The sequence below is a fragment of the Triturus cristatus genome, chromosome 9, assembly GCF_964204655.1.
Source record: "Triturus cristatus chromosome 9, aTriCri1.1, whole genome shotgun sequence".
Lineage (NCBI taxonomy): Eukaryota > Metazoa > Chordata > Amphibia > Caudata > Salamandridae > Triturus > Triturus cristatus.
The window spans coordinates 583,752,608-583,769,599 of NC_140592.1; the positions used below are offsets into that span (position 1 = coordinate 583,752,608).

The following is a 16,992-nucleotide window of genomic DNA, read 5'->3' on the forward strand; positions in this document are numbered from 1 at the left end:
TAAGGTCCCAAAGGCGAGACCTATTGGCTATGCCAATGCTTGTTCCTCCTGTGGGCGTCGTAGAAGGGGTGTTTTGAAAACAGGGAGCCAAATAGCAGTTTTGCATTTTACAACATAATTTTCTATAAATGCGGTCATGTGTCATATGTTCTGAAAGGGCACTGATGACAAATTCCATTACTTTGAAGATTTAACAAGTATAACTCTCTGCAGGAGAATTATAAGGTGTTCAACCCAAGCAAATGGTTGAGAAAATGTTACCAAAAAGAAATGGTTCTATCATGATGCATTTTTCAGAATCAATTTCCCTGCGAAGCAGAACCTAATTGGAGGTCTCTGTTGGGGATCACAGTGCAAGTGTTTTGCTGCTACTGGCGTCCGAGCACTGACATTGAATTCTGCTTGAGAGGACCAGGATGTGATTTTAGATCCCACTTGTCTAACAGAATACTGCCTATGGGTACACCAAACCATACAAGCTGCACATCTAATGGATTGAGCGTGGACCACCGAGCCATCAGACATTTGAATTTGGTTTTAACCCAGGGCACCATCAGACCCTTCGAGTGACAAGGAAAGTTGAAGTTGCACCTCAACTCACTAATGAGTGAGGCACCTATGACAGGCTTCCCTATTTACTGCTCCTATTCTTATGCCCTTGCTTTCCCTCTTTTGCTCCCCCTCAGAGCTTCAAAACAGACTAAGGGTGGTATAAGCACAATAAAAGCAACAAATATACTGTGAAAAGACGTAAATGGAAAAACCTGGTAATCCTTATATGCTGTCACCCTCTACTATGTCATAACTATATATATATATGTATATAATTGCTTTTTTTTATTTCACAGAAAGTCTCTCCTTCAGTGAGGAACAGAAAGAAGAAAATTATCTGTGTTTTCATTTCAATATATCCTCCATCCCTCAAGATGAGGAGCTGAAGGGCTTGGAGCTCCGATTCTACAGTCGAAAATTGAAAATCCAGGAGCACAGCAGTTTGCAGCGAATTAATTTGTACCACGTTACAGATGCATGTTCATCCAAAACCGAGGGAATGTTGTTAGAAAGCCGTCTGCTGTTTTTGGATCAACCAAAATGGGAGAGCTTTGATGTGACTCCTATGCTGAAAGGGAGGTTTTCTAGTGGAATTGACCTCCAGTTTCAGGTGGAGGTGCTAATGCCCAATGGTAGCCGCCCCCTTCATCACCAAATTGCCCACTTCAGAGTGAGGCGATCTGCTGGAGAAGATGAGACACAGTGGGCTCTAGAGAGACCTCTTCTGGTGACATATAGTCATGATGGAAGAAGTCAACCATTCACCAACAGAATTAAAAGAAGCCGGAGTCATATAGGAAGATCCCTCTGGGCTCTGAACAAGAGACATGGGATGCTCCTGAGCTCAAGAAACAAAAGGACAGGGAAAAAAAGAAAGGTCAACTCAAAGTGTAGGAGGCACCCCCTCTTTGTGGATTTTAAGGATGTTGGGTGGAACCAATGGATTGTGGCCCCCAAGGGATACCATGCATTCTTCTGCCATGGAGAATGCCACTTCCCTTTGGCAGACCATTTTAACTCATCCAGCCATGCCATGGTACAGATGCTGGTGAACTCTGTAAACTCCTCAGTGCCACGGCCGTGCTGTGTGCCCACGACACTCAGGTCCATCGCCCTTCTCTACTTGGACCAGGATGGGAAGCTGGTGCTGAAGAATTACCAGGACATGGTGGTGGAGGGTTGTGGGTGTCGATAGATTCCACAAAGGACCCAAATAAGCAGTGGAAGGTGGGCCTGTTGAACAATTAGGAGACTTTTAGAAAAGCTAGTATTGCTGGGACAGAATAAGTCACATCTTGATAAAGCAGCAGAAGGTTGCTCATGTCAGTTAGGTTGACAATGATTCTTACAAGCTACAAAGCAGGAAGTGTACTAAATGTAACAAGAACAAACTAAGCACATGAAGAAACAGAGTGGAACCATGCCTGTTTTGTGGTTGCTGGTCCTCATCATAACCCGGCCTAACTCTGGCAGTATTGTTTTAAATCTGTGGGGAATGAAAGCTTTTTACTTTTCATGTGAATACTTTCCTTGCAAGACGTTCGCATTCCTTTTCAGATGAGATGAGCTGCCAATGAAAGAATCCCAAACAGGGTAGCCCAGCAATCATTGGATTAATTATTGATGTTTTTTTATGTGCTGTTTGTCTTTAAACAATCTTAATCCATATGTTCAAAGGATTGCATTTATGTTGCAAAGACTGGAGAAATGTCTCCAATATACCTCATCAGTACCATTTGACTCTGCTCTCCCCTCCCCGCCCACTTGGCCCTCCTTGGTCGCTGATCCTTCTCTGATGTCCAGGTGGCAGGCTGACTTTTGCATGGTTTTCCTGAGGACATCATAATAACTAACATCTAATATGATTTAAAGGTACGGGGTAATACATCTAATTTATTTAAAAAATATATATTTAACAAACATTTGACAATTGGTTGAAGATTATTTAAAAATGATGTAAAATGATTTCTTAACTTTTAATGGAGTTATTTTCTTAAAACACTGACATTGCGGTAACATACAAAATAAGGCAGTGTTTGAGAGAAAAAGTGAGGGCAACTCTCCGTGCTTACCATGTTGAGAGGATGGGGTCTTTCCTCTGTTTAAAAAGTGGAAAATATTTAAAAAGTCGGTATGTTCACAGATTTTTTTCAAAAGAAAAGAAAACCTTTAAAAGAAGGTTTCTTTTTCTAGAGAATCGTAATTTTTTGAAAATCCACGAAAAGGCATCTAATGATCTCTACTTCCAAATAGTTTTTTTAAGAGACATCCTCAGCAATCGTTTTTCATTTTTACAACAGGCATTTTTTTTACAGGTCTGGTCTCTCTTTTGAATGCTCAGAGAAGACCGGTGTCACGTAAAGTCCCTACATGCTTTGTTAAAACATGGGTTTTTACATCAACTTTTTTAACCAGCTTCAATGTTCTCCATGCATATACCACGAAAGGGTGGATATAGAAAAGCGTATCAATGAAGGAGACTCATCACATTAGCAGAAGAGTTACAGGAAGTTTCATAATTCCTAGATAATAATTCTAATAATAATGCAATGAAAAGGCTTTAAAGTAATGTTAGAGTGATATACTCAATATGAAAAGCGTAGGTGATCCAAAACTAAGTGAAGGTGGTGTGTGTCTTTTGCTCTCTATATGTACCATGTACATTATCAATGTTATTTGTCATGAGGCTAGCAATGACAACAAATATGATAACATGTCTAGCACTGCTCTCCAGCAGGACTCAAAACTATTGATATAGGAGCAATCATGATAAAAATCACAACCTTGTACAAAGTACCAGTAAAATATGTTCATAGAGCTACTATGTCAGTGCAGAAGTTCATCACACTGAACTCCGTGGAAAGAATTACAATAACCTACAGCTTGCTATTTTGAACCCAGTACAACAATGGTAGTGTGTCCCTACATCCTTTTTCTTGTTCAAGAAGCTATTAAATCATGTATATTAATGACTATTTGTGTTGCATTTCTCTGGTTACTTCTGCAGCTAGGGTGGGGAAGTGCATAGCGAAGTATTCATTCTGACTCTAAGATTGCATTAACTTTTGAATGCCAACTAACCTTAGAGATGAGTATGTCATAATAGAAAAATGTGCTACAAAAATACTTCAGTATATTAAAGATTTCAGCCACCTCAGTTGTTAATTGAAGCAGCAAAATAATTAAAAAGAATCTGTTTTTCCCTTTCTCTGTCTCTCTTTCTCAGTCATTCTTTTGCAGACATTGTCAAAGAGTGTCTTGACTGAGATAAACGATGTCACCATGTCGAATATTTCATGATTTAATATATTACACGATTTCTCTTCCTATATGGCACTACACGTGTGCACATGGCACATTCTACATGTAAGTTTCTCAAAAAGAGTTGGGCAACTTATTGAATAAGACTTTTGTGAGAACACTCAAGCACTAATGCCATGAAACGGTGCAAGTCGCTGGCAAAAGTTGACTTGTTGACTTGTTGATTCAGCCACTTTAGAGCGCCAGGTGACAATAACACCATTTTGAAAACTAGGAACTCCTGCATCCAAAGAATTTATAAATTGAAAAACGAATCAATCAACTTCACCCAGTTGGTAGACTTTAAAACTGTCATGCTCATGGTCCAAAATGCTGCGGCTCGAGCCATTGTTGGCCTACCTAGATTCTCCCCGGTGGCGAATGTCCTTCGCTCCTTGCATTGGCTCCCTGTCAGGAAGCGTATTCTTTTCAAGGTCCTTTGCTTGGCTTTTAAAATATTAAGAGGTATAGGCCCTGAAATTCTGTCCAACCTCATTTCTTTCTATGTCCCCACCCGTAGCCTCCGTTCTCAGGGCCAGGCCCTTGCTGTGGTTCCTAGATTTAGACTTAGTCGGATGGGGGGTCGCTCCTTCAGCGTGAAAGCTGCACTGATTTGGAACACCCTCCCAGTTGAAGTCCGTCAGTTAGACGATCTGTTGTCTTTCCGGAGAGCCATCAAGACCTTTTTGTTTTAGCTCTCTATTTTAGGTTTCTTTTCTCTGGCTGTGTTATGTTTCTCCTTGTTTCTGCGCCGGGACGCTCCTTTGCTGGAGAAGCTGTGCGCATAATAAATCAACATAACATAACATAACATGTAGTTTTGATCGTGTTTTGGACAAAGGCTAAACTGTGACGTAAGGCAATTGATGCTTTCACAAGACAATGTGCTACAGATATACCAGAAGACTACTGGGTGAAAAGAGTAATATGAATTGTGCAGATGCTGTCGGCCCATTAATTGAAACAAAATTAAACAAGCATTTGCAATGCAACAGGTCTCGCATCGGTTAGAGTTGGAGTTATTGGCATTGTAATCACAAAATTGCTTAATGTTTGTTCCAGGTTAACTCACTACACAACTAACACAATGGGCTAATGTAGTAACAGCAAAAGCCCCATGAAAATTTGGGAAGCTACACACTTAAAATAAAACGCAAGTAAAAGCGCCAAGAAGATCTGAAAAGGCACTTTGAAAAGAAAGAACCGCCGCGATGTGTTGAAAGAGAGCAAGATGAAAATGAAGCCAGCGAACTGAAAACAACCAAGAAATAACGGGCAGATGCAGCTAAGGCTCCTTCCAGTCTGCCCACTTCCTGTTCGCAATTTAAATAAAGGTTTTACGGACATGAAAGAGATGGCAGCATGGTCGTTACAAACCACAACGCTTTGTTTTTAGAATAATTCAGGACGAACAGTAGATGGTGCCATAGATAGGATTTAGAAACTAACCTCTGAAACAGTAAAAACAAGAACAACAAGCAGGAAGTGGGATAAGGGAGGGGGTAGGGGAGAGAGGCAATGCAGGCTGGCAAATGGTGAGCACTTTTCGCGCGAAAGTGAAAGAAAACGAATGCTTTCAGGCTGCCAAATGGTGCGCGCGCCCGGAGCACATGCACTGTAGTTGGCGGCCTGAAATGCACTCGTTTCCACTTCCAAAAGTCGCTTACTATAAGTCTCGCCAGAGCAGCGCTAAAGCGCTGTCTCAGGCGAGACCTAAAAATGGACATTCCCACCTCGACCTTATGCTTAAATGTGGTTTGATTGTTACATTAAGAAGCACATAAGCAGGAATACACATTGGGCTATGACAGTGCCAAGGTACTTCATCTAAGTCATTGGCAACATTTCAATAAACTCCCCCACCCCTCCATCCCCTACACCCTCCCATTCCCAGGTGCCCATCTAGTCCCCAACTATTAGAAAGGTCATATCTTGGCGACTAACCATATAAAGGAACTTTGGGTGTGTTTACTAAAATAACTGGGGCAGGTTAGCTCCGTAAATTCCTGGGAGAGGAGCGTGATAAACGGTTGCCATACCTCTCGGTATGAGTCCCCTTGTTGCGTAATAATTAAAGAAAGCCTCTCCATCTGCAAGAGGTGCCAAATCCAGTGCAGCCAATTCTGCCAGAACAGCACTTTATCTGTTCCCCAATGGGCTGAAATGGATTGGTGCACTGCTCCCAGTGCCAGAGCTATATGTCGACCCCTCGGGCATTTAAGTGGGTATGGAAATGGGTTGGGTATTCCCACCAATGTAAGAGGGAAATCTGGGTAGTTGGGTATTGAAATGAGTGTCGATGTCAGAGAAGATCTCATTCCAGAACTGCGTAAGTTTAGGGCATTCCCACTGGATGTGCACCAGCTTCCCAGGGGAGTCAAAATACCTCCAGCATTTATCACTACGCGTTGGATTTCCTCCATGTAAGTGGGCTGGAGTTAAATACAAGTATGTGGCAATTTTTGTTGCAGTCTCTATGCTGGAAGTGTTAGAGGCTGTGCGTCGTGTCCAATAGTAAACATCCTGCCACTCGCCAGGGGACAGTTCGTGCCCAGTTCCAATTCCCACCGGAGTTGGCAGGGGAATTTGACCCAGACTCCCCACCCAACAACATCCCATGCAATTCGGTAATAAGGCACCTATCTGAGTCCTTGCTGAGAAGCCACCTCTCACATTTTGTTAGATGCCATTGTGCTGCCTCCCCTAGTGCCGGCTGCATCAACCAATGCCTAATCTGTGTGCATCGGTATTGTTCTCCCATCGGATTTGCAAACTCAGCACGCAAGGCCTCAAATGGGATGGGATCCTCTGCGTCAAAAATGTGGCCTATGGATCGACATCCTGCCCTCTGCCAGGCACTAAACAAAGTGCTGTCAAGGCCTGGGGTGAAGTCTCCCTTCCCCACCACCGGGTGTAGGGGGGGAGGGAAGCGATGTGAAGCCCCTGTGAGTCGCCACAGTATCCCAGACTTTCAAGGTAGATGCGGTGATCAAGGACAAGTAAAGATTCACTGCGTGATGAAACAGAATCTTCCATAAAGCTGCTCCCGCTAGCGCCTTATGCATAAATACCCATACCCTTTCGAACTCGGGGCAAGACCACTCTACCAAATATCGGAGCTGCGAAGACTGGAAATAGTGTAATAGGCATGGGACCCCCAGACCACACTCCACCGGTGGATCGCTTACCGGCTGACAAAAAGCGCTGTAGATCGTCCTGTAGGGTCTGAAGCGTTCCTGATGGAGGCTGTAGGGGTTACTGTCTGTAAAATGTAAAAAATCTTGGGTAGGATTGTCATCTTGAGACATGCCCCAGCCATGAAAGGGGGTATAGTTGCCACTGAGCCATGTCGACCTTCACCCTCTTGATCTGGTCTTGATAATTAAGGGTTATGACTCCGGCAATAGTCGGGCCAGTTGGATACTTAGATGAGAGATACATCCTGAAACCCACTGGATCAAGTGATTCTGGGTTAAGTTATCCCTTGTGGTGGGAGAGACAGTGTTGACATGGTGTCTGCTAACACCCTGTGTAAGAATCTGTTCCTGTCCCTCTTTGGGAGCGTACATGGTTCCTGTGATCAAGGAGTGTGATCTGAAATGAATGTGGTACACCAGAAGGCGGCCTTTGATTTCTGCTATTTTTAACCCCACTTTTCCTCGGAAGGAGCGTGAGAAAAGTATCACTACACCAGGTGCTGTACGCCCTAGTGAAGAAAAGAATTGTTGGGGGAAATCCCTGGATTTGAATCTATGCCAATCTCTTGCCTGGAGATAAGTCTCCTGTAGCAAGCAAACATCAGTTTAAGTATGTTCTAGGTAAGAAAGGATAAGAAAGGATAGCCCGCCTCTTAACTGGATTATTGAGCCCTTTGACATTGAGGGTCAGAACCCTCAGACCGTTCAGCGAAGTTGCCATTCTAAAAGACGTTCATGTGGGTGACCTGTTCCGCAGCCCCCTAACTATCCCATTCCACTCCAGCCAAAGAAATTACCCATCTGCTCCATGTGTAGAAAATACTTTAAAAGCTTTTCTGTAAAAAATTTAAGCATTTTCGCACTACGTTTTTAAACAACACTTCCTTACTATTTTGTAGGCATGCACATGTGTGTTGAATGCATGCCCAGGTCTACAAATGACCCAGTGTTTGCACTTTGCACTTTTTTCTCTAATAGCCATTCTGCACAGCTGCTGGTATATTGTACAGCATGGCTGAAAAAGATGACCAAATCCAATAAGTTTAATAGGTGAGACATTGGCTTTGCCAATGCTTTATGTAAGTGATTTCCGAGCGCTGAGAAGATGGAGCCATCTGGGAATGAAAGCTGACTGCAGTGAGTACAGTGGATTGTGAAGGAGAATCAAGAATTACAGTTTGTCCTTTTAACATAGTTTACAGAAATCGAAATTCACTCTGTCTCAGTAATAAACACGAGCACCAATGAAGCTCTGGCAGCAGGGCTGCAAAAATCCACAGCCGGCTACGGCTCAAGAGACAGCAACGAGGAAACAGCCAACGTGGGGAGGAAATGTATTAAGGTGATGAAGGCGGCTGCAGCAGCCAGCGATCCTCTGCTACAGCCTGTCCAGCGATATTGATTGAGGATACCACGGCACAGTGGCTGCAGTCTTGTAGCCGAGCAGAATGGAGTTCAGCCAGGCACAAAGGTCTCCATGGAAACGGTGAATTTAGACCCCCACTGGCATTATTTATGCAACATTTCATCACAAAAGGACCCTTCCCCTAGCCGGGCCGGTGGAGTCTAAAATTGTCCAATCTCTCCCGCTCTGAGTCTACCCTCTCTTATTTCCAGGGCTGCCTCTTGGCTGCTTCCATCGCAAGCTCGGATCACAAAATGGATGCATCCTGCCTCGCGCTGTGTGGGTGCCATGTTTGCGCCGAAGGGGAAGGGCAGCGCGAGCGAGGATGGAGCGTGGAGAGGAAGCGCAAGAGAGCAGAACCTGGAGAGGACAACCTGAGAGTCCTTTGGTGAGAGGAAGGAGTGAAAGTGAAGCTTCGCGGGAAGTGACATTGAATGGGAGAAAACGGGCGAGAAATTGAACAAGTCATTAACCCACGCATGAAAGGTTTTCTTGTCTTTATGGGGCCATATGTTTGAAACACATGGCCCCATAAAGATAAGAAAACCTTTTACCACAGACGTAAAGGAACCAAGCGAGTCCAACTGGGACGGCTCTAAAAGAGAAACGTGTACGTCACTAGACGCTCCTTTCCAATGGCTGGCCACCGTTTACCATAAACGGTGACGCCAGCCAATGGAAAAGAGGGGCGGGGCTTAAAGGCCACTACAGAAATATCTCTAAATCCTTAAATCTCGCCAGCGAGACTGCGCATGTCTGCGCAGTCTTACGCCAGGCGAGACCTAAAAAGGACTCTTCATTCTTCTGATTCTTCACATAAAACAAAGCCAACGCATTTTGCTCCCAGATCATGAGCTCATCAGGACTGCAAATTACAAGATTATATATACACAATTAAAAACAAAGATTTGATTATAAGATAAAATTGGAATAAGTGCCAACCTACTACAATATTTACATCATAAATACCCAACCCGAGTGGATGAGAAAGACTGACCAATTAGAACTGAAACAATCTAAAAACAAGCATTGGTAAACGCATTAGGTTTCGACCACCTGATTAATAATAATTGTTTTTGTTGAAATATGTAGTTTTGTGAGTAGTTGTACGATATAAGTTACTGAAACTCTGTTAAAATGTTATGACTTGTTTATTGAGATAGGCAATATATTGTGCTGTTCTCAAGGGAAGTCTCAAGCTCTCCTTTGGGCTCTACATGCACAAGATCACACATTGTGTCAGCTTCATTATGAGATTTTTTATTGGTGGCCGTGCACATGGAATTTCTTTTGGTGCTAATCTTTTAACTCAAGACACCCATAAAGCCTTGACATAGAGATGACAGCAAGTGCAGACGTTGGTAATCTGAAGTTACCCATGGTTTAAGATTATCACATACAACATAAAGGCCCTTGTTCATGATATGCACAGGTGAGTCACAAATGGCCAGGATATCAACATCTGCCTCCCTCAGAGAAAGCAGCTGCATTATGCCTTTAAAATTGAACAACTGCAAAGCTCAGCGCACTGCCCACTAGTGAATGCGCATAAGTCCTGCTCTTGTGCAAATAGAGTTTACTTCATTGCTTGAAAAATTATACACTTGGTTTTGACCTTTTGTCAACCAATGTTCTGTAGTGAAAGGAGAATCAAAATGTATAGTTATGCACAAAAATGCATGTGGAGTGCTAGATAAAAAAACAAATCAGAGGGGTGTTTACCTCTAATGTGCACATGGAACCAAGGTGTTGATTGGTTAAAACAATTGCGTCCCAATGGCTGAGAGTTCTGTAATGCTAAACCACAGCAAATGCAGCGAGATTCTAAACAAGCAACAACACACAAAAAGCAAAGAAGCTCACAGGATGCCAGGTCATGGCATCTGGTAAAAGCTGTCGTACAGTCAAACCAGCTCTTAATAAACTACAACTCCCATGAGAAAATCCGTTGAAATCAGTGCTTAGTTTGAACCTGTGGTTTCCGGTGCTCAGCACCAGCACTTAATTGTCAGCACCAGCACTTATGACAGTCCGCACATGGTGGCGCGGTCAGTAGAAATTTGAGATAAGAACAAAAGCTATTTATAAAACAAGCATTGGCATAGCCAATAGGTCTCGCCTTTGGGACCTTATAAGTGTTTAGCCATGCAACAGTTGCATAACTAAATACTTATAAGGTCCCAAAAGCGAGACCTATTGGCTATGCCAAGCGGCCGCGAAAGTAATCGCGATCCCGAAAGCGATCAAACATAAGTGAAAGTAATCGCGGTCAAGCGCGTGCGCGCGCACATGCACTGTAGCTCTAGGCTGGCCTGGTAGCAGTTTTTGGTGCCCTCTCAATAAGTCTCGCCAGACCAACGCATGCTCTGGGTCAGGCGAGACCTAAAAAATGACTAATACCCATGACCCAGGCCGCTTTTATAGCTTTGGGGGACTGGAATTATCACATGTATAAGAGATTGATGATTATTAGCATGTTGGTGCTGTCATTGTCAGCTCTGGTAGAGGCAACAGATTGTGCATGCTGCAGTGGTCTCCTGACGAGGGCCCGCTACTTATTTTTTACGAATCAAGCACTAGTTGAAACTACACGTGCACGTCATGTTGTAGCTCAGACTGAAGCTTAAGCGACAGTATTATGCTGTGTGCTTAAAGATAGACAAAGGACTACACTGAGAAGGAGCATTAGATATGGACTGGTATTGTATGGACTTGAGGCAGCCATCTTTTGGGGTGCAAGATCGGCGAATAGGTAGGTAAAGCTTTATTCGATAAAAAATATCATAAAAGCACAACATACAGTGATAAAAAAGGATCAAGTTAGACAATAAAAAACAACAATTGATCATAGGTACATCTAAAAAGGTTGTAAAAATGGTTAAGAACAGCATATAGAAAACAAAGACAAAGTGCTTGGTGGCCTGGAGTTCGTTGAAGTGCAGTAGGAACAAATCGCAGAAGTGGATCAGTGTAATTAAGGGGAAATTTTTTTCTTACGCAACAGCCAAGCACAGCCCAGATACTTAGCAATACCGCAGACAATAGTAAGAGACGAGGTATCAGTCTGCAGAATGCGTAGCACAGTACGATAGTCACGGCATCCGAGCATTCTACAAATCGGACGCAGCCATTTAGCTCTTGGTCTTCGATAGAAATAGCAGGCAAATAAAAAGTGGGGAATGGACTCATTGGGTGCTGTACAGCTCGGACAACCAACAGATGAAGGTAAAGATCCCTTCTAGCCAGCAATCACACAGTTGAGGGGGAGGGACCCAAGTCTAAAACGTACGTACAGGGATCTATCTAATGGGGACTGGATAAAGTCGAGATATGCTTCCAATTTGCGGAAAGGTTTATGTTCGAAAAAAGCCTCGCTCAGCTTCCCCGACTTAGGATTGTTCAGCTCTCTTGTGTTTACCCAGCTCCAATAGGCCTTCTTAAGATCCTGGTTCGAAAGGGGTAACTGGGATTCCCAACAATCTTCATAACCAATGGATTTCAATGTTTGTTTTATGTGAGTAATCCATTTTAGCCTCCTCCCAGTGTCTGCTGAAATGAGATCGTTTAGGCCTGCTGCATATTTGGCAAGTTCTGGGGTCCGTCGCAGTCTTGCCCAGAATAATAAAGGTCGTAAACGTGCAATGTCCTGAATAGAATGTCTACCTAGGTCATACAGCAAGGGTTTTAGAGGGGATGATGTTGGGACAGAGATGAGATTCCTCATGAATTTATTCTCCGAGACAACCAGATCATGAATATTTTCGTAGCCCCAAATTTCTGCCCCATGCATAGAACTAGACAGTGCCTGAGCCTCGTATACCACAAGAGCCGGTGCCACAGGTCGACTAGTAGAGAGATATTGTTCTCTTATAATGGCACCGGATACCCTCTTGTGGCACAGGAGCATCTTGGTCAGATGCGAACTCCACTTCATCCCTTTTGCAATGCGTATGCCTAGGTAATCGAAAGAATCCACAATGTCTAAAGGTGTGCCATCCAGAGTGAAAGTATATCTAAAACGTCTCGGAGGGTTTATTACCATTAGTTTGGTTTTTTCTGTGTTTATAATAAGCCCATAGGACTTACAAAAAGAATCGAATCTATGTAAAATTCTTTGTAGGCCAGCCGGGGATTTGGAAATCAGGAGAGTGTCGTCAGCGAACAGGAGAGTGGGGATCTTTTCACCAGCCAGGACTGGAGCATCAGCTGGGACCTCTCTAAGGAAATCCACCACCCCGTTGATGTATAGGGAGAACAGGGTGGGAGCCAGCACACAGCCCTGGCGTACCCCCCTGTTCACCGCAACACTCCCTGTAAGCTGGCCCTGGGCACCCCATCTAATATTGGCATGGTTGTTCTCATGCAGAAGCTTTAAAAAGGCAAGAATCTCATGGGGAACACCTAGTTGGAATAAGACCTGCCACAAACGTTGGCGAGGAATTAAGTCGAAAGCAGACTTTAAATCAATAAAAGCTAGATATAGGGTTCCCGTGCCTAAAACTGCCGTTTTCCAATATATCATAAAAAATCTAAAAACTTGATCCATAGTGCCTACCTTTTGTCTAAAACCTGCTTGAAAGTGTGATAAAACATCCCCGTTCTCAATCCAGCATCTCAGTCTCATCAGGAGAACCCTGCCAACCACTTTCTGTATTACGTCAATTAGACTAATAGGTCTATAGTTGGCAGGGTCCTCCCTATTGCCCTTTTTATAGATTGGAATCACCACCGCGGCTTTCCAGGACTCAGGTACTGTAGAACCCTTAGCTATGGCGTTCATAACAACAGAAATAAAAGAGGCCCAGGGAATTGGATCGTGTAAAAGAAGATCACCTGGTATGCCATCGGGCCCAGCCGCCTTACCGGGGGCAATACTTTTAATAGTCAAAATAGCTTTGTGGGTCCCAAAATTGGTCTCCGCTGGGAACTCAACAGTAGGGGGCAAAACATCCACCACCGGAGCAGCAGAGACAGTCTCACACGCATATATAGCGGAGAAATGGTTGAACCATTGCAGCTCCGCTATATGGTTTGGGATGCTTGTTGTTTTAGCCCTTTTGGCTCTGTTCAAAAGGTCCCAGAAAGCTGTAGAGTTCCGGTTTAGGGCCGCCTCCTTAAGTTCCTGCCAGTGGTTTTCTTCCCAGTCCCGTTTGGCGACTTTCAGGGATCTCGAATAGTCTTGTCTGGCCTTGCTAATTAAATTTCTATCCTGTTTCCTTAGGGCTTTGGACAGGGTGACTCTGGCCCTTTTGCAATCTTTAGAGTACCAAGGGTTACCGCTTTTCGTGGAGTCCACCTTGGAACGAGTTTTCTCCCCCAGAATAAAGAAATCCCCTATTTTATTGATGGTATCGAGATAAACAGAAGCTATAAGATGGGGATCATCCGTTTTGGTGCTAGCATCACAAAGTTCAGTGTGTTTTCTAACTAGGAGCTCTTTGATTGAAGCGAGCTTCTCCTCATGTTGTGAGATCCCATGCCATTTGAGGCGTCGACTACACCCCGCCAATGATACTTCCTTGGTTGCCATTAAAGGAGGTTCATTGGCCACATTGGGTATTGTCATCCAGAGATCTTTAGTTTGTAAACATAGTGGGTTGTGATCGCTATCTATTGTGTTTTTAACAACCATATCTGTGATGAGCCCCCAAGAGTAGATGTCGACAAGGATATAATCAGTGCGTGATGGTGAAGTTAGCCTGTTAAAAGTGAAGGCTCCGCCCTTGTCGGATATAGATCTGCCATTCACTGCACGTAGGTTAAATTCTTGAGTGAGTGCATTCAATTGGATAGCCCTTTGTGACCATTTCTTAATCGGAGTGAGCTCTAAGGGCGGGATTCCCCAGGTGAGATCTGATTCACTGGACCCCAATAAATCTTCTGAGGCTAGAGGTTCGAAGGTACAGTTAAAATCTCCACAGATGATAACAGTAGAGTTCCGATCAATGAGGGTCAGTTCGTGCTCCAAGGCAGACACTGTCTGAGACATCTGTCCACCCGTCGAACCTCTAGCATAGATGTTAAAAAGGTCTACGGTGGGACCGCTATGTGAACCTTTTATTGTCAAATGGAGAAGATCGGGGGAAACATTATTATGGCACTGAACCAGCCAATTGTGCTTGATATTTACCCACACATGTAATCCCCCCGATGGACGACCTTTCCCTGAGCTGAGGGCCGGTAGATAGTATGTGGAATACCCTGATTTGTATAGAGGGATTGTGCTCCATGTTTCTTGAAATACACATACGTCAAATATGCCAATAAAATCATGCCATTCCGGGATCAGGAGCTTTTTAGGAAGCCCCGCGACATTCCATGACACAAGATTAAGAAGAGGCATAGACTTGACGAGTGTAATAGTGGGCTGGGTGTTAGGGAGCATCTCACAGGACAGAGAGGGCAAATAGCATAACCTTGCCAAAATACAAAAAATATGCTCAGCTAAGTAGCTAGTGTACCTATCAAAAGGGAAATAGTGCATTGTCCCTCTGCAAATATGTGTAAGGCTGGTTAAGAGAAAATAAAAACAAACTAGATAACATCCTCAGCTAAAGGTTCCTACGGTCTTAATAAAACAAACCTAAAGTGCCCTTCCGGAATCTTACCTCCTGTCCATAAACTGGCAACGTAGTCTCAGTCGTCTGTTAATATGAAATAGTAAAACAACATATTGCCAGTGTTCCTTTATATACGCTTGATCATGATTCTTATTTAGTTCCACCAGAACATAATTGGCTGTGGAACCTACGTTGGTCTTCCTGTCCTTGCACAAAGCTCTCAATTCATTCATTTTGAGTGATTACAGGGTGGCCAATTCAATCTCCATGTTTCCTGAACTTTTTTGCAACTTTTCCAAAACTTTTAGAAACTTTTTCAAAGTTTGTTAACTCTCAAAAACACTGCCTTTGATACTTCAAAACTTGATCAAATGAAACAAATCTGATTGATAATCACAATTATGTCTTGCTAGGTGTTGATCTGGTGGATTTCTAAGTTTTCTAACTTATTAATTGCGTGGTACTGTGAAACACAAGTTCTGGATCCCACCCCTAGACTCCAATGTGAGGAAATGGATTATTATATGGTGTGGTGGTGCAACCTTAACTGCTTTGCTGTGGCCGGAATTCCCCCGTTGTGCGGGATAATTCCAATGTGTGCGCGGTTCGGATGGCCCCCGACCATCCTCCACACATGCCCACCATGACATCAGACAGCCGATGCATGGAAGCGGTTATCATGTGATACAGGCACAATTCCCTATCAGATCCAGTCAGATTTGTTTGTAAAACTTTAGCTCAGTCCTGGGTAGCTGTGGTTCAGAGCAGTCAGACGTTCTCTATCAAAAAGCACCAGCACTTTTGAATAAGAAGAAAATGCACCACCTCAATGACAAAAATCCACTAGAGGGTACCAGAGACATAAATAAAAAAAATAAAAACATCACAGTTTTTCACTCAATGCAACAAATCATTTTAATCCACTTGCAGTTTAGGGTTAGCCACCACAAGTGACTTGAAAACGGCTGTGGGAGCACTCTGGTGGGGACTAACTTCAAGAGGGAGCCAGTCAAAGTGACCTGTCAGGCCCAGTTGAATAATTACCTTTTGGTTCAAGCAGACCCCATTCCAACTCCAGGTCCTATGGTCAAACTACCATAGAAGTCAATGGAGTGGTCCTGATGCAAGTGATACAGGATGATGAAGATGCTTAAGGATGCTGAGTCGGTGTTGCGGGTCTTCCCTTGGCCACGACTCTGGCCTCAGGGGTGGATATCTCACGAATTCCGGGTGAAGTCCTGCACAAAACTAATTGCCACTGGTCTATTGGTATTGGGTTACAGCAAAACCAAAGGTTCTCTTTCACTTGCAGTAACTTTCATGCCAGACAACCAAACTGCACCCCGATGACTCTCCCAGGTCTAGCAGATTCTGGTGCAACTTTTGAGGATTGAGACTCGATCTCCCAGGCTGTACCTCAGCATCCAGCTGTGGTCACACTTTTTGGTGCTGGGCTGTAAAAGGTGCAGGCTTCTCAGCTTTTATGGCCCTGTGGCTGTAACAGGGAATCAGCCAACTGACTATTGGAGTCACCTTCTCTGTTTGAGACTCTGGCACAAATTTCCCTTGAGTGGGCACCACTGGCATAGTTCTTTCTTTGCTATCTCACAATGTCGCAGGTACAGTCCAGCCTTGAATACAGCTTCTCTTAGCTGGGTGCAGGAAACAGCAGGGAAGTCCTTCTTTAGTCCTCTCTCCAGTACAGACGTGATACGAGGTTTGGGTCTCAAGGGTGCCAATTTTATTCCCACTACAAGCCTAGGGGGATGTGGTGACTAACTGGCCATTGGGTACCAGGTCCCCTCCCACCTGATGACGACTTCCCACGAAGTGTGGCGTCTAGCTAGCCCAGAATGCACTATTCAGCCCACTTCCAACATGGCAGACCCCAGAGGTGTGGCTTCCTGGGGCTACACCTCCCTTGAACAACCAGTTTGGCAATGGCTTCCCCCTCTCTGCTCTAGATGCCAGCTTGGCT

At 44.0% G+C, this 16,992-nt stretch overlaps 1 protein-coding gene across 1 annotated transcript in view; it reads left to right on the forward strand.

Moving 5' to 3' along the window:
- LOC146798352 (bone morphogenetic protein 2-like) overlaps nucleotides 1-3,525 on the forward strand; it is an 86,090-nt gene extending 82,565 nt beyond the window's left edge. The window contains exon 3 of the mRNA XM_085625624.1: nucleotides 849-3,525. Within this exon, the coding sequence (XP_085481750.1) occupies nucleotides 849-1,747 (899 nt within the window). The 3' untranslated portion in view covers nucleotides 1,748-3,525. The remainder of the gene's footprint in view (nucleotides 1-848) is intronic.
- The last annotated feature ends 13,467 nt before the right edge of the window (nucleotides 3,526-16,992 follow it).